Here is an 18837-nt window from a genome sequence, read left to right as displayed (position 1 = left end):
GGTTATACAAATGCTAAACTTTTACTATGATAAAATAATGGTTAATTTTCCTAAGGAATAAATGAGTAAATAGTTTTAATTTCTATTCTAATTGAATAAAGAGAAAACTATGTGCATTGTTCATCAGAGCCCCATGTAATACTGTACAGGATGACGTATTGGCTTTTGCGATTCCCAGCAGACTGAGCCACAGATTCCAGTTTTATAAACACACGGAAGATCCCAGAGCAAAGCAGAGGGGAGAGAATAAAAGCAGACTGGATGTCTGGTTTGAGTTATAATAACACAAGACGTTCTCTGTGCTGCCAGCCCCTAATGTTCCCTTTGGCACGGTCCGACTACCCCCTCAGAAGCAGAGCAGGGCCTAGAAAACAAGAAACCAAGGGCGGGAAAAACTGAGTGTGCTAGCTAGTGAGGATGAGGGGAAAAATATGTCTTCAGTGTTCAATGTTGAACAAAAAATGTCCAGTTTTTAAATGAAACAAACCCCAGATTTCAGCATCATACCATACTCTACTTTACTTACTAAAAAAAAATAAAAAAAAATGACAAGCAAGACGTTGCTTTTATGTATGAGATTTATTGTAAAAATATAAAACGAAGACTTTCAGAACAATTCACTTGACTGAGTCACCAAACACCGGATACAATTCAGCCTGGAAGAGATTGATCCTGTATAACTCACTTTATACGAGTCAATCCGGACAGAACCAGCAGAATTTGGTATCAAAGTTCTATTGTATGAAAATAAAAATGAAGCTTTTTAGGTTTCATTTTGCACTTGTGAGGTTCTTCAACACATGGTCACCCAAATATGCAATTTCTATCATTACCTAGTTTGCTGACAGACAAGAAAGCAGTTTGTAAATGACAGAATTTTCATTTTTGGGTGAACAATTCCTTTTAAAGTCACTATTACAAAAAAAAAAAACCTAAAGGGAAAAAAAACAAAATGTAGATCTATGATGGTGTAGTTGTTTTCCTGCGATGACACAAACTCTGAAAATACACAAAGCCTTTCCAGTTTATCCCACACGAATAAAGAGCAGAAATGCAAAGTTCAGCAATAAAAGAGGGAAACCCTGCCTCAAAACAGATTTGTGAACCCAGGCAGAAAAAGAAGAAGGCATCTTTGCTTGTGTGAACCGCAGTTCGCTGATTTGGCATTTACATTCATGTTTTTGGCAGAAGTCACAAGATTTTCAAAAATTCCTCACTATCCGGCAGTGGTCTGAGAAAACCTGTCAAGAACATAAAAGAATTCAAATAACACCCCCAAATTAAAATAAAACAACCAGAAAAAAATAAAACAATGGCAAAACTTTTTGCATAAAGAAACCTAATTATAGGACCATTAAGATCCGTTGTGACATTTTTATCATAATTAAGCACATTCACAAACTGATTTTTCATCTTATTCGTATTATTTTAAAATGACTATAATGAGAATCACATCGAGGATCCTGAGAATAAAAATGTAATCGTTTGAATACATTATAATTTCTAGGAGGAAAATCAACTGGAAAAAATGAAAACAAAAAAAAAATTAAATGATGCTAAAACAGGCTTTTAATTTTGGAGAGAAATATACATTTCATGAATTTAAATTTCATGTTAATATTATTATTTTAACAATTTTAAGTATAAAAATTTATAACAATTTAAATTGCCATTTTATATCTCATGGTAGAATTTCTTATATTGTCTTTAATTCATTAAGATTTAATTTTAAACTTTTTTTTACAACAAATGCTTTACTATAAAGAGAATCACACTGAAAATGTAATAATTTTAATAATAACATTGCAATAATGATGACGACAGCAACAACAAAAAAAAGTCTTATGAGAATTTCTGGGGTGAAAATGCACAAATGTCATGAAATCAAAGGAAAACCAATGGAAAAAATAAAGAAAATGTTCCTAAAACAGGTTCATTTTCCTCACGCAAAATGTAATTTCTCTAATCTCTTTTAATTTTGGAGTGAAATGTGATACAGAAAACAGGTTTGAATCTAAGTGAGGTTTTAATGAGGCAGCAGCGTTGCAAGTAACAAAACCTGTCCCTTTTAAGGAGCTGGTCATGTGACACACAGCAGAAGTAAGGTCACTACTGGTTTTACGCAGGTATAAAGACAAAAAAATTAAAAAGGCCTCTGATGACAGCGGAAACCACCACATCAAATTTTTTTCTATACATATATATAAAAAATGCACACAGACAAGATAACATTTCTTTCACACTAACATCAAACATAGCCCAAAACCACAGTTCAGCCTGTCGCAGTTCAGCCTCCCATGCAGCAGGGGGCGATGCACTCGAACAAAAAACCACACTGAGCCACCACTGTGCTGTACATACAGTCCACAGAGTTAGCGTGCGCATTCAAATTCTCCATTTCTGTCCAAACTCTAGCAAACAAAAGGCCTTCCTCCTGCTGACGTCATGCATTTCTTGACCACTTCTACTGAACTCATCAGTGCAGGAACCCCATCAAGAGCAGCGGCAACAGCAGAACTTGCAAAAACGTGGTCCAGACGAGCACAGCTCTATTCCCAGCATCCCTCTGGCTGCAGTCGTCGCCGACGTACCCGTTATAGCACTGACACTGGAACTCGTCACGTACGCGGCTCAGCTCTTCTTCACCCATCTGTCCCGAGACCTTCAGCGTGTTTCCCTGACGCTCTATGCTGTGGGTGCTCGGGCTGAGGTGCAGGTACGTGTCCGTGTCGGGACGTTTGCGAAGGCAGCGGCCACGAAATCCGCAGAGGTTTCGGCTGCACTGCTCGGCGGCTGACGTCACGTTGAGCAGGTAATGACCCAACGGCCCTCGCAGGTAATCATTAAGCTTGGAGCAAGCCGCCTGGAAGAAACCAGAGGAAAGAATTCATCAAATATGACTTTTTTCGTACTCTAGGTTGCAAATTAGACCAATATCTTTTGCAATCATTAACTGCTAAGAAGATTCATTGGCCAATATTTGATCATTTCATGATTATCTGCTTTGGCTAATTTCTGCATTGGCATAATAAAAGAAATACTTTCTCCTTGTGTCTTTAAAATCAATAGAATAATGTTTGATTTTTTTTTTTTTTTTACAATTTTTGATTTAAAATATATGTATACAAACCCAAATATATATAAATAAATAAATTATATATATATATATATATATATATTATATATATATATATATTATATATATATATATAAATAATTATTTTAACTTTAATTTCGCATAAGATTAATAATAAATTGTAATTTAATATTTTTTATATGATTATACATATATGTATAAATATAAACAATTTCTGTACAAATATATATTTTGTGTTGTAAGTTTTTTTATTTTTGACTTACTATACAAACTATATATATATATATATATATACCAACACACACACAAAACATACATATGTAATTCATTTTAATATAATTTTATTTTAACACATTTTCATTTTTATATAATTATTAATAATGATTATAATGATTAATAAAAACTGTCATTTAATAATATACAAACACACTAAACTATACTTTTTATATAATTATAAACAAATAAAATTGTGTGTGTGCATATAACTGTATATCTAAATATTGTGTAAAATATTTAATTCAGCTGTTTTGTTTACTTTCATTTACATTATGTATAAACAATAAGAGCAATAAATGCCTGACAAATAATGAAAGAAATGTTGTAATAAATACTGTTGAATAAACTAAAAATAAACAATAAAAAATACAATTAATTTACTAATTAAATTACTAATTTTTTTTAAATAATTTTTGTTTTTAAAGATTCAATTTAAGTGAATGTTAGATGATGATAAAATTAATCTGAAAGTAAAAACGGGGGAAACTAGTATGCAATACATTAACAAAAAAATAAATAAATAATCAATGTATGGTATCAATATATTGTCAGTCACTAAATAGACCTCATTATGGTTTTAAAAGACACCACCACTTCATGTCGAGGTCAGTGTTTATTTTCTGATAATAACAGACTCATTGTACAAGATCATTAATGTTTATATATCACTCTGCATTCTACAGAAGCCCTGAACTGCAATGTAAAAAAAAAAAAAATCAATGTGGGGGAAAAAAAATAGTGTCTTCGTTCCTTCCTGAACCTACGCTCGAAGACTTTTTCTCTCTTTAAATCTATTTTTTTCTCTTTTCAAAACTTGTTTTCTCTCCAAGAACAACACGAGAGAGAGAGAAGACAGGTCGAAGTACCAACAACTACCAACATCTTCAAACAGCATTAGAGAGAGAGAGAGAGAATGGCTAGCTAACATTAGCATGCAGTACCAACATCGGCCACCAGGTTTAAAGTGCATTAATTTCATGCATACTGATTGTGACACCTGGCGGCCGATGTTGGTACAGCATGCTAATATTAGCTACCCATCTCTTTTTTCACTCACTTGTGTTGCTTTTTAGAGAGAAAAATGTTTTGAAAAAAGAAACCAAAAACTGAATTAAGAAAAAGGTTTTGAAGAGAGAAAAAGTCTTCTGATTTAGGCTCAGTAAGACACTATTTCTGTATTTTTTCACGTTGTGGTTCAGAGCTTCCGAAGTGTTCTACATCTGCTATTAAAAACCCAACATGACTCAACCGCTGATGTCCATTAATGTGAAGGAGGCCAGTAAGCGCTCTGATTAGGCCACAAACTTACATGACTGCTAGCGTAGTTGGAGTCGCCCCAGAGGATGACGCCCGCTACACCCAACGCCACGCTCTCGCCGATGGTCGACACCAGGTCCATCTGCGCAGACAGACAGAATCATCAGTTCATCTCAACACAAATGTTAGGATCTGATCAGCAAGCAGAACAGGTGTTTAGATAACGCTTCACAAATGAAAAAAGGCTTCTCAGTCTTACAAATAATTGCATCACCAAACTGAGCTTGTGTTTATGAACAGTCCATCTGTGCGCGTGTTTGTTAATCGTTCTGTCATTTGTAGAACTGTGACAAGTGACATCGGTAATGCACAACAAAGGCTTTATTTTTCTCTTTCTTGACCACACACTTCATCTTCAGCCTTTTCATTACAGTAGTGACAATCACTCGCTCATTCTTTGGCTTTTGTTGAAACGCTTCACCTCTCGCTCCGCAGACACTGACGTCAACCCAAACTTTTCTGCTTGATGAATGAATCACTGACTTCTCTACGACAGACATGATGTGTATCAAATCACGAAAAGTAGTTTTAGTTTGCATTAATTGTATTAGTATTTAATAACAACTATAATATGAGCATTAATAAATGCTACTTATGAATTATTAATTTATTATAAAATATCAAATTATAACAGCAATAACTAAAATTATTAGTATGACTGTTTAATAATAGAATAGAATAATTAAAATTTGATTTATTATATAATAAATGTATATAAAATTTATTATAAAATAAATACATGATGATAATACACATGAAAAGTATTAATATTTAATAACAACCACAATAATAACAATATTACTACTACTAATAATAATAATTTTTATTATAAAAATAACACTTAATTATAATAAAGTATTATATTAATAGCATTAATATCAAATTATAAAAAATATTAATGATTATTATTATTATTATGCTAATTTATAATTATAAGATATAAAATAAAACAACTATGATAATAATCATAATATACAAAAATATAAACTGAAAGAGAATAAAAAAAAACTTTTTTTTCAAATTATATAATGAAAATTTTTCGGTTTGCTGATTTGTGTTTAGAGTTCTCATTTTCATGTAATTAAACTAAATATATCACAGTGTTGTGGCGAGTTGATGAACTGTGCCGTAAAACGTATGAAAAGTGTAATTAATGTGAAGATTGTACAGCAGAGTTTATTCAGACGAAAAATCCCTTCCTAAGGCTGTTAACTGACCAGGTCATGTGACAAATCAAGAAACGTTTCCCACAAGGAGTTTGTTCTAGCTCAAGTGTAGTGTTTTTCTCAGAGACATGCTGGAAAGTGGCTTGGCTTGTATTTTTATACCTGGCAGCACTCAGGCTCTCCACACACGTCTGACGAACCCCAAACACTAAACCTCATCATTCCCTTACAAACACAAGCACTCACTCACACACACTGGCAATCTGGAGACCAAACACAAATTACATCCACACCGAAACACAGATCCAGCCAGTAGCTGTTATGTGATCTTCAGCCTCAGAACAGACCAGAATTACTCTACAGACTACAGTTTTACAGACGGGTCATGTGACCAGCGGTGACCTCAGTATGGACGGTTACTTAAGGTCTGCTAACTAGACATAGTATGATTAGATGTTATTGGGAGTTTACATTAAGACACAAAATTATTACAACGATTTTTATTTATTTTGTTGTAATTTTTTACAAATTGATAGCTATAATTTATTTTTAAAATATATATATATATATATCATTATACATTATGTATTATAAATTATAGTAATATCATTATATATATATAAAATTACAAATCATATTAATATTTATAGTAATAATTTGTTTTTATTATTTATATAATGTATATAAATATTATATTAATATATATTATTATTTAAAAATATTTGAAAACAGAAATCACACAAATATTTAAAATACATTACAAATATATCTAAAATTAAAAATATAAATATTAAATTACAATTTATATTAATATTACATTTACAAATATTAAAATAAAAAATGTATAACGTTACATTTAAAATGTATGTTTTATACAACTTTTATATTAATAATACACATTAATATTAAATCAAACAATAAATAAAATATTTGAAAAGTCGCACATTTTTTTTGCAGTCATTTGACCCTATTCAATACACCATTAAACATATTAAATGGGTGTTTTTTCAATCAGAGGAACCAATTTGGACCAAACAAAGTAGTTTTTTTCTTTTAAGTGGACTAAAAATCTGTTTTCTACACATTTTTTTTTTACTCAATTAGGAAATATTTGTCAGATAATTGTCATCAACTAATTGGATTTGTTTCCTGTTCATTTCTGCCATATACACATCACCTTGACAGTCACCACTGATAAAGCCTAAATATTCTGTGAAGCTGCTTTGCAACGATTTGTATCGATTTGTATCGTGAAAAGCACTATTCAAATAAATGTGAACTGAATTTAATTGAATTAATTATTTTGTAAAACATTTTGTAATGCACTGTATAATTGCTTTTCATAATTACTTCTGGATCGATTTTTAAAGAAAACATTGATTAAGAATCATATTGGTCATTTAGTCGTGTCAGGCGAGTTGACCTGAATACCGAACTTTAACTGCTAGGTTCGTTTTAAATGTGTGTTGGTAAACATCATCAGATGCCTGCTCCAGTAAACCTCAGGGCTTCACGTGTCATCCGAGCTGCTGATGGCATTGTGGTATTTGTACTACAGAGAAGACGAGACTCGATGAGGAACACAGATGAGTCTGTCTCCAGAAAGCTGAGAAGATTCTGCATGTGTGCTTGCTATATTTAGGACAAGCAGGATAAACACACTATGACACTGCACTCCTGAAATACGAACACCTCAGAAACAGCTGAACTTCCCTCAAACAGCCACAAAAGCCAACAAACCAACACAAAGATCGGTTCAGCTGGACAAATGTAGCTCAGGTTTTGGGTTTTGCCTCTGCAGGACCTGCCTCTAAAAATTTTTGTGGATAAAAATCTGGGCTGGTGTCCAAAAGGTGGAACATTTAAATTCTGCAAAAACTGATCTCAGGTTACTTACCTCAGGAACCTACAATAAGTGTCCCTTTAGATTAAAACGTCAACAAAATTACTATTGACTAGACTTAGACTGCACAACATATCGGTATATCAGTTAACCATATCGGTTATTGGCCAATATTAGAAACGTTTTAATTAGGTATTTAATTGTTAATGCTCATTTTAAAACACTTTATATTTTAAAAAATGTATAATTTAACACTGTACAATGTAATCTTATAATGTATATTCTAATTTTATAATTTTACACTATAAAATGTAAATGCAAATCTCAAAATGAATATAATTTTTTCATACCAAACATTATAATGTTTTAATGTTTAACTTACTTGTAGAATGTAAAATTATTGAAATTAGTTTTGTGTTTTATGCTTATTGTTTAATAATATAATTTAAGAATAGAAAAAAATTACTAAAAAGAGGAAAAGTGCTCATTTTAAATGTTTTTATTTCATTTATTTACAACTAATCCTAAATTTTAAAAACAATAAAAAATGTATGACAGATTTAATATGTGATATGCACATATCATGACCTGCATATATATAACAAATAAAAGATTTCTGGCAGATACTAATAAGCCGATAATTATTTTCAAGTAATGGCCGATAACCGATAAATAGGCAATAATTACAAAAAAGAAAAATGTATATTTTATCTAAAATAAAATAAAAGAACTGAAAATCAAATTCCATTATTTAAATGTCCCAAGTTTAAGCCTCAAAATTATAATATACAGTATAATTGTTAAAAATGGATATTCATTTTGAGATCTGCCAAATATTACATTCACCAGTGTAATAATTTTTTTTGTTTGTTTAAGATTATCTTTCAGTGAGTGTTAGATGAAGGAAAAGGTAATCTAAATGTAAAAATAGAGCAAATAACCATAAGCAACAATTAAATATCCAATATCACCCGAAACTAATAAAAAAAATCCCTAGTATTGACCGATTATTAATATGATACCAATATGTTGTGCACGACTACTTATGGTCCAGGTCAACTTCAACAAACAAGCACCCACACTGGTCCAGTATTAACACTCTTTCTGAGGAAAATCAAACACTGCCACACCAAGAGCAACACAAGCATCACCTTACGAAAATCTCACCTCTGTCAGCAGCAGGAGATCAAGAGGGTTGCTGTTAGAAGCTGGAGGATTGTTTTGGTAAGTGGGCCGTGTGTAGACAAACACAGGCCTGGCTGACCCATTCCCAACAGAAGCCAACCTCATGCCCTCCTTGACCCGGTTGCGTACGAACTGGCGTCCGGCCGGTTGGTCCTTCAGCACTTTTGCCATGTATATGGAAGGATACAGAGCTGAACTCTCCATCCACAGCCACTTTAGTTGGTCGTTCCTGGTCACCTCCACATCTGGACAGCGTCCTGTGTAGTTCTTAGTTTGGTAATTGTGATTGTAACAATCAGGAAAGAGGTAGAAACCCCAAAGTTGCTGGGGCCGTAAGTTCTTGGCCGATCGAAGTGTCTCCAACATGAACTTACGTGCAGAAAGCTCAAACTCTTGCTGGGCCACTTTGGCCACCTGATCTTGAGGCCAAGTTGGGTTTTTCTCAGCGACTAACTGTCGCGAACGATTACGGTAAATGTCTTTAGGGCCCCAATTACGTATCCAGAGGGGCCGCCATTCCTCCCAGTCGATCACAGCGAGGCCTTTCACTGTCGAGTCCTTGATGTACTTCTTGAGCCCTTCAGGCATCCGTTCTAGGTGTTGTGTAAGACTGGCGATTTGCGGTAGGCCGCCGTTGACTGCAGTGCTGTCCGACTCAAAATATGGGTACAAACCTAAACGGTCATGATAAAAAATGGTGAGATTTTGCTTGGTGAAGCCCTCGTTCGGTGACGCCACTATTTGGAATTGATCTAACTGGAAGGTGACTTCATGTCGAGGTCTACAGTCCTCTGTAGGGGCGTTCCAGGCCAAAAGCAAAGGCTTGCCGGAATACAGCGGCCATCTAGTGTTTTTTAACTGCTGTGCTTTTAAACAGGTCCAAAAGAGCATCGAAAACAAGAGCCGCAGCCAGGAGACCCATTGAGGTCGGGTCTCCCCGAATAGATGTGTGATGTTTCTCATTTCAGACCTAAGAATACAGAAAACCACTACAATTAATACAATTTCAAACTCACTTTGAATGTTCTAAAGCATGTTAAAACATTTTCACGTGCAGTTTGGTTCACTGTTACATTATACATAAATGAGAGCACTTACAATTATGAATTTTGCACAACTTTATCAAAAAATCATAAGAAAAAAACAGATAATGCATGGGAATCGAACCCATGAGTTTGGCTTTGTTAGAACAATGCTCTACCAGCTGAGCTTTAAAAGTAAAAAAGTGTGGAAGGAACTTTCATAAGCGAAAGGAAGGAAGGAACAAAATATAACTTGCTATTAATACAAACAACCAATTGCATAATCACATTCTCTGCAAGCATTAAAATTAACATGATTACTTCACTGTTACATTATCAATATACTTACACAAATAAATTAAACATTTACATTCTGCCACCTACTAAACTTTTGTCAAATGCTTCTAAAATATATTTTTACAGTACAAGTGATCGCTGGGAATGGAACCCATGACCTTGGTATTATTAGAACGCCGTTCTGACATTCGAAATGGAACAAAAGGAAACAAACGATAAGCACTCATATTTTGTGCATTCCACAGAACGTTTAAACTTTGTTTCAAACATGCGAGTCGGATCATGTTCAGTGGAGTGTTACAAAACCGCTTCCGCATTATATTCTAGTAACAGTTATACAAACTAACTGTAAACTGTTTGAGGAAACGCTGACCTGTTTAGATCGGACTGAACCCGCTCAGCACACCGGTCCGATCACTCATAAACTACCACGTAGCGTCCACCCATCCATCCAGCGGACGCCAACACCGCATACCTACAAAATCCCAATCGCTATTTTAAAACGAAACTGTCTATTTTCATTGTTTCGACGTCTTTGAAACGCCCCGTTCGCGGTTTGCGAGTAGCGCTCGTGCTCAGCTGTCTCATCTGGATCAGCGATTGAATGTGTGAGGATCTCGGCCCTAAGATTGATGAATGTGGTTGTGGATAGAGGGGTGCGGGTTCGTATAAATGACGCAGTTTGATATTCTGTGACGTCAAAATTTGAGACCACTCGATGTAATACGATGAAAAATTACAGATTAAGTCTATATAAAGTGCCAAAGTCGTTACTTTCGGTGCAAACGCAGAGGAGTTCTCTTAAATGTGCCTACTGTCCCCCCTACATAGCGAGTTGGTTGAGTCCGGATTTCTCCGCTGGGGATGAAGAAGCAATTCCACTGAACCGAGCCGAGAGACCTGCAGGAGTTTAGAGCCTTATAAACATTTACATTACATTATATTTAGTCATTTAGCAGACGCTTTTATCCAAAGCGACTTACAAATGAGGACAATGGAAGCAATCAAAATCAACAAAGAGCAATGATACATAGTAAATGAATAGTGCGCAAGTCTAAAAGTGACAAGTTTTTTTTTAATTATTATTATATATTGTACTGCAAAACACTTTTGCTACTATGGATGTGGGATACAAGTAAGGTTATGGACAGGTTTGGTGGTATGGGTAAGTTTAAGTGTGGGTTAAGGTGTAAGGAATAGCTCTAATTATAAATGTAATGACATGCAGATATTTTTAAATATAAGAACAATGTAAAAACGTACACAACAAGTGCATTGTACCAAATTAATGGTTATTTCTTCTTTATATGTTGGTTATATATATATATATATATATATATATATATATATATATATATATATATATATATATATATATATATATTGATGACATTTAAATGTTTATGACATTTTTTTATTTTTCATTATTTATGACATTTAAAACATTCAGAATTCATGCACCTCTGGAATATCTACTATATAATAAAGCATTCTGGGCTGAAAAAAAAATATAATTTTTTATGAAGTGATACAAAACAGTATTTGTTGTGTTTGTTATTTAAGTAATAATTCATGCAACCAAAGGATGCATACTTTTTATATGACCAAAAAAAAACCTCTCTGTTTTAGGATCTATACATTTATCACTGATTGATGTGTTAACCACATATCACATTTCACTCCGAAATCATTCTGAGAATGAAATTTACTCTTTTCCTTCCTTTGCTATATTTATTATTTTCCGGACTCTGACTATTAAAAAGTACTAGGCTACTGTTGGTTTTGAACGCGGTATCATTATAATAATCTACTATGTTTTGTTGTTGTTGTTTTTAGACATGTATCATGTTAATACCATGTTTCTGAACACAAATCACAGTAATACAATATACTTTTGTAAATTACATTAGGCTACCATAAACTCTTGATTTATTGTATTAGACTACTCTGGAAAAGCTAAATGAGTCAGCACTGAAAATAACTCTATTCTTTTTAGAGCTTAGATTTAAAACATTAATTTTTAAAACAGTACATTAAAACGGTAAAATAAGCCAACAATGGTGTTACGCAACATAGCCGGTAGTGTTGGCGGAATTGGCATTAACCTTTGAGAGACAGGAAGTCAGCTGACTGCAGGGAAGTGCGCTTTCCTGTGGCTTTGGGGACCATCCTGTGTGCTGACTCACCTGAAACTGATGAAGTATTTGTGAATGAACCCACGAAACAATCTTAGCACCTCATAATTTCTCAACATCCTCTGCCCGCAAGCACATTTCACCATGAGAAACCTATTGACCCGCTTGCTCTTTACAGATGCAAATGTTTGCTAATGTTCACTAACATTCCAAGAACAAAAGCTCATTCAGCCTCAAACTACGAATCCCTATAGGACGCCTACAGAACATAAAGGCCTCCCGGAAAGACCTTGTTTCCATGTGTTACAGTGAAGATGGGTGTAATGACAAGTTGCGGTCAGTGCTATAGGAGTTCTGAGGTCTACATTAGTGGAGAAGTGGAAGGGGGGCGGACAGAAGGAAAACCACCCACAGCTGCAGGCCAAAGGGGTCACCTTTGATGTCGTCTTTGAACGGCAGATGTCACGAAAACGTCACAACTGAAATCAATCCAGTTTCGATGCTTCATCTAGAACTGAAAATATGCATTGGTCCCTCAAATGAGGAATACGTCGTGTATGTTTGCTTCTGTCCGCAGCAGGAGGCAGACATTCCGGACGAGTCCCCGCTCCGGGCAGAATACCTCAATCCTAAAACACATCTTGTACTAATAAAGGACTGTGAGAGCCAACACAGACCCTTACAGCCTCTTATAAACAGAGGACAGACCGTACAGCTGTGAGTGTTTTTCACCACTAATGTCTAATTATGTGAGGTGAAAACATGAGAATACTCTCCATCTGACTTTGACAGGTGTATGTTCCTTAATTCTCTTCGGAAATGTAATGGCCACTGTTTTTATTGTTAAATAAAACTAAAAAAAAAAAAATGCAAAAAAAATTCTGTGAATTTAAATAAATGAAATGTTAAAACAAATAAACAGAATATAAAATAAACGTATTTTATTTATGTTTGTTCACATTTTGTTTCGTTTAAGTACTAAAATGACTAAAACTGAATTAAAAGTGATAGCTTTAATGTCACTGATGTTAAACTTTGTGCAAAATGTTAGAAAAATACCCAAGTGCATTTGGGATTTCACATATGGAAAAGGGAAATATTGTAGATGAAACTGACTTAGATTGAGTCTTTTTCTCTCTCATGCAAAACTATGATATGACATCAAAAGACTTCACTTTCATAGTAAGGAAAAGAGCAGCCTAGAAAATCTACTGAATGTCTTCTATGAAAAAAGACAATCTTATGTCTGATGACAGAATTTAAATTTGTAATATATTTGTACACATACCATGTTTTTTCTATATTATCTATATTACTATGATACACTACATTTGTTAGATTTTTAAATGTAGCTTAACACACAACGTACATTAAGATATTTTTCTTCAGAAAACTTTTCAAATGAACACATCATTTTTATGCCATGTCAAATAAAAGCTCCTACTCACTGTGCTGAAAGGTTGTCTCTCTCCCAGCAGACAGACGTCGTCAGTAGTTTCTGTGTGTAGATGTACACCTGCTTCAGCTCGCCTGTCACTGAATGCACAGCTTCTTTAAGAGAGACTCACAGTTTTGATCTGGGAGAGACCACACCCCTGTACCTCCTACACATTCCTGCCCGTCTCACCCACCCGCCACCAGCCCCGGGAGCCTGGCCAGACTTATGATCTTACCGTGATTGAGAATTGGATTTGAGTGGTTTAGTTTGATCTCAGATCAGCCCCTGCGGGAGACCCCATGTGGCTCCCAGTTCTGGTTGCCAAGGTGATATAGAAGACTCCCACCTCTGAGCAGAACTTAAGGTATAATAAACTAATAAATCACTGTGAAAGTGATGAAACTGTAGATGGTGGCTGAGATAGAGGCAAGAATGCTAATTAAAAAGTTTTATAGCAAAAGAAATTAATAGTACTTAAAAAAAATATATAGTAGAATATGGCACTATTAACACTTAAGGTCATGAATTTCATTCCCTGGGGATATAAATACTGATAAAATATGTGCCTTCAATCAATTTAGGTGGATAAAAGCATCTGATAAATGTTTTTAAAAAAAAAAAAAAGCTGATTTATTTTTTTTGTGGAGAGTACCTCGTGGAGATCATATGACTGAATTAATAAAGCAAAAACTCCATGCATCCACACCAGTAGGTGTCAGTATGTTATGAGTCCAAAACCACTACAGCCTCTTATAAAGAAAGGATAGATACAACTGTGAAGGATTTTTCACTGATATTGTGTAATTATGTGAGTTAAAATTAAATAATAATAAATAAATAAATAAATAGGATTTACAACTTATTTAATCTTATTTTGAATCTTTTAATAGTTACTAAAAATGAAATAAAAATGACTAAAGACATAGACATTTTAAAAAAATTTTTTATCTAAAAGTAAACTGGAAAACAATAAAAACATTCAAAATAGGAAAACTTAGTATAGTAATGATACTAAAATAATGAAAACTGAAAATGTAAAAAAATGGGTCAAAATAGAGATCATATGATGTTATAATTCTTACAATCATATGAATATTAAAGCAAAACTTCACATCCACACCAGCAGGTGTTAGTATATTATCAATCCAATAACTAATCAATAAAAAAACAAAAAAAAAAAAAAAGAATAAAAGTCATACCATTTCAAAGAATTTTTCACATTAAATCCATATTTTATTAATCTACGCAATCCAGACATGAGGGCAAAAGATTTTCCCACGCAGATTTCGCAACAGGTTCAAGTTGGTCCCTGGTTTGGCCAGCAGAAATTTGACTTGATTTGTGCAAACATTGCTACACTTTGACAATCATTTTATTTTATTTTGCCTAATACCATAAAATACAGATTGTTACATCTGTACAAGCTACATTTGAGACTATGTAAATTCTCGCTAGCACTCATGTTGCCATGGTTGCTGTCTAAAAAAAAACCAACTCATTTTATTATTTGCTGTTGAGAAAATTGAAAGCCATACAAAGAAAAAAAAAAACACTTTTGAATTATAATTCTTGTCCATGGCACAAAAAAATGGCCCCCCCAAAAAAAATTTTGGCTCATGGTTTAAACAATGACATCAGTGGAGTCTGAAAGGCTTGTTTTAGAGTGATGAATAGAGTAAAAATCAATCAGCTCTGTCCTTCACTAATCAGAAGATCGATAACTGACCTCCTGTGTCTGAGCGAAGCGATCATCAAGTTTGACGAAGCCAGTAAACACAGCTGAACTGCCCTCGATGCCTTTCTCTTGTTTCCTCTTCTTTGCTGACTCAGGAGCGGCTTTCGGGGGTTTTGCAGAGAAAGCAAAGAACAGAGACCTGTAAGTAAAAACAAGAGAGAGACTGAATCCTTAAAACTCTTGACCTCAGCAATAACATGGCACTTTATTGAAAAATGGATAGGAAAACACTGAAATCTGATTATACACACACATGCTGTACTGACCGAAACTGACACATAATAAAATGCATCAGGCATTTTAAGTTCCTTAAAGGAATAGTGCACAATTTATGATTTTTAACTAAATTATTATTATTAATAAGTATATGTTATAATATTATTTTAATGTTATTTTTGTATTTTAGAATTTATATTTATTCATTCCAAATATTTATTGTCCCATTTTAGTATGGAGAAGAGTAGCCTGAACACTCTTCTAAGTAACTCCTTTTCTGCTTCATGAAAGAAAAGGATGTGTTTCAGTCAACTTGAGGCTGAGTTCGGCCTAAAATAAACCCAAGGCAAGTATGTGAATACAAACACTTCTAGTTACACATGCCTGTAAAGCACTGACCAGATATTTCTGGCCTAAAATATGAATTTTGAGTGAGCAATATTATGGATAGAGGACTCGTATTTTAGCCGGGAGCAACAGATTGAAGATAGATTTGTTTCTTACAAACAAGAAGCTTTTCTCTTTATTCATTAACTCTCATTACAAGGACTCTTAACTGATGGCGGCACCCATTCACTGCAGAGGATTCATGTTTGGACTCTCATTCTGACGGCACCCATCCACTGCAGAGGATTCATTGGTGAGCAAGTGATGCAATGCTACATTTCTCCAAATCTGTTTCCTTTAAAGTCACACACACTTTCACTGACCTGTTTCCTGTGTCAGTGAATGGAATGAGTACGAATCTTTCCCCTTGATCAGCCTGTTCCTCTCCCAGGGCTCATGACTCTGTTGGTCAGTACAGTCAGTGTTCAGAAGGGAAGGAAGGTCACTGCCACCAGCAGGACATGGACGCCTGGCACTGCAAGAATCAGGCTGCTGTGCGTCAATTCCGGGAGAATGTTCACGGTGCCCAAGGACACGTCATTGAAAAGGGCTGCGTGAATGTTTCTAAACAATCCAATTACGGAAAAAAAGGCATTTGGGGGATGTTTATTTTCTATGTTACAAACTTACCATAAAGCAAAATTTATAGGCTTAAGGAACATTTACAGCACAACCGAGAGTTTGGAACATTCCTGTTCGCATGGCTAAATATTTGAAATATATGAACGCTGTTGCCTAATGAGCCTGAGGTTTTAATTACTGAGAATCATATGAAAGTAATTAAGGAGGACCAGCTCACATCGATGGATCAGCCCTACAAACACTCTCAACGGCTATGTTCAGAATGAAATACATAAGTATAATATCTGAATCAGTTTACAGCAGGGTTATTATAGTTAACAAATACCATTAAAAAAACATTTATGTTCATTTAAATTAAATAAACGTTAATTAAACAAAATATTTGGAAATATATATTTTATTTCAGCTAGTTAACAGGTCGTACTTGATGTACTAAAATAAAAAAATGTTTTTAAAAAATGACAAAAACAGAATTACTAAAACTTCAAAAAAGAAATTAAAATGTACAATATGAAAATAAAAACTAGTTGAAACTATTAATAAAACTATAATAGCATTTCAGTGATCCTAAAGTAACACTGGTGCGCAATATGCAATGGTAAACACTTTATATACATATAATATTTGCATACTATATAATACATACTGCCTACTGTTTTTTTAAATAATATATAGTATGCATTGATAAAAGCTTCAAATGGTAGTAGCCTATGCAACAACACTTTGCAAGTGTAATTCAGCAAGAGATACTGCACATCTCAACACAGTCTCATGACAATTCGTAACTGTTTTATGCTACGTTTACGAGCTCATTTGTATGTTTCTGCATGACTCACTCATGCTCCATTGAAGGTTAATGCAGTGCAGCTTCATGCTTACTGTGCACTATAACATTGCTCTGGAATTTAATGCAAATCTAACCTGGAAGCCACTGCTAGATACTTTCTGCTAATGCTAAATGCAGCTGCACAGCCGAGATGGATGGAAGCTTCCATGTAATTCTGAGTTAAATATAACGTGGGAGTTTTGATTGCAGATTTAGGATATAAAATTGTTTCATATGCACTGAAGCAGTTTGAGTAACTCATATGAGAGAGATTACGAGTCAAACAGCACAGCAAACTAAAAGCCATCACTGCTCATTTTTCGCCTCTCCATGGAAATAACAGCTAATCTTCAGGAAATCCAGCAGGAATAAGTGTCCCAACTGGGAATATGGGTGGGTGGGTGTGAGACCGAGGTTCCTTAAAGATGGAATCATGGATATGGAATGTAGATCCAATACAGCAGTGAAAACTTTTGTTGAAGAAAGTGTTAAACATGTTATTTGCTTGCTAAAGCATTCTTAGCTGTTATTAGTGCAACGCTATGTGGTAACTAGCCTGTTCTAAAGGGTTGCTAGGTGGCTGTTCTGGCCAGAGTCAGTAAATCCCACCCAAGTCTCTATGATGGGAATTATTTGCTCATTTTATCCTCTGAAAGTCTCTTAATTAGAACAAGCCAAATGATTTGATAAATCATTAATGTTTGTAGCACAAATGGTGGTGAAAAAAAAAAAGTTCCTCTGTTGTTATCGTTAAAGCAGTAATTGTCCTCATTCTCATTCAAAAAGGATGATTATTAAAACTTAAGTTGTTATCTCCTTGGTTTGAACGGGTCTTTAGTGTTAGTGGTTTGTTAAAATCTCTTTAAGCAATAATAGTGAGGCTTGATTTAGCAATACTGTAAATTAGTCTATTCTTAGGTCCAAATGATTTTCCTGAGTTTCTGCCAGTGCCTTTGTTCAGTGATTTGCATTGCTGGAAAACGGTCTTTGTAATGATAAAAGTTCCCACAAGCAGAAGATAACATGCTCTTTTGTTTGTGGATGGAACATGAAGGAAAGGAAGCAAAGGATGAGTTCAGTCCTGTGGGAAAAAAAAAAAAAAACAGTTCGACAAGAGGACAGTGAGGAAAAACAGACTGCAGAAGGAAAAGACGTGACACTTGTAGAGATAAAAAATATCTAAAAGTATAAAAAACTACTGCAGCATAATAATTAAACAAAACAAAAAAAATCATCAATAAAAAACACTATAAATATTGGTTTCAGGACCTTTAAACAACATTACTCACCTTAGGCCTCATTTACTTTCTAGAGT

At 34.2% G+C, this 18837-nt stretch overlaps 1 protein-coding gene across 2 annotated transcripts; it reads right to left on the bottom strand.

Moving 5' to 3' along the window:
• Positions 1–1734: 1734 nt before the first annotated feature.
• Positions 1735–10908, bottom strand: LOC109046886 (hyaluronidase-2-like). Of its 2 annotated transcripts, none has more exons than XM_042712394.1 (4): positions 10577–10908; positions 8867–9854; positions 4683–4772; positions 1735–2863 (listed from the first exon to the last, which is right to left on the bottom strand). In XM_042712394.1, exons 2-4 carry the CDS (start codon positions 9845–9847, stop codon positions 2477–2479), a joined length of 1458 nt encoding a protein of 485 aa, XP_042568328.1. In that variant the 5' UTR covers positions 9848–9854; positions 10577–10908; the 3' UTR covers positions 1735–2476. The 2 variants fall into 2 exon arrangements, with proteins under 2 accessions (XP_042568328.1, XP_042568327.1); XM_042712393.1 differs by lacking the exon at positions 10577–10908 and adding an exon at positions 10256–10500.
• Between the last annotated feature and the right edge of the window lie 7929 nt (positions 10909–18837).

This window comes from Cyprinus carpio, chromosome A22, assembly GCF_018340385.1.
Source record: "Cyprinus carpio isolate SPL01 chromosome A22, ASM1834038v1, whole genome shotgun sequence".
In the NCBI taxonomy this organism is placed as follows: domain Eukaryota; kingdom Metazoa; phylum Chordata; class Actinopteri; order Cypriniformes; family Cyprinidae; genus Cyprinus; species Cyprinus carpio.
The sequence above is the reverse complement of the archived record's forward strand: the minus strand, read 5'-3'. Positions and strand labels throughout refer to the sequence as shown.

What these genes read in the sequence shown, in the direction of transcription:
- LOC109046886 (XM_042712393.1), bottom strand. An exon ending in ATCTCCTGCTGCTGACAGAG is followed by an intron (nt 4,773 to 8,866) that starts GTGAGATTTTCG and finishes CTGTCTGCGCAG; the next exon opens with ATGGACCTGGTGTCGACCAT. An exon ending in CCAACTACGCTAGCAGTCAT is followed by an intron (nt 2,864 to 4,682) that starts GTAAGTTTGTGG and finishes GGTTTCTTCCAG; the next exon opens with GCGGCTTGCTCCAAGCTTAA.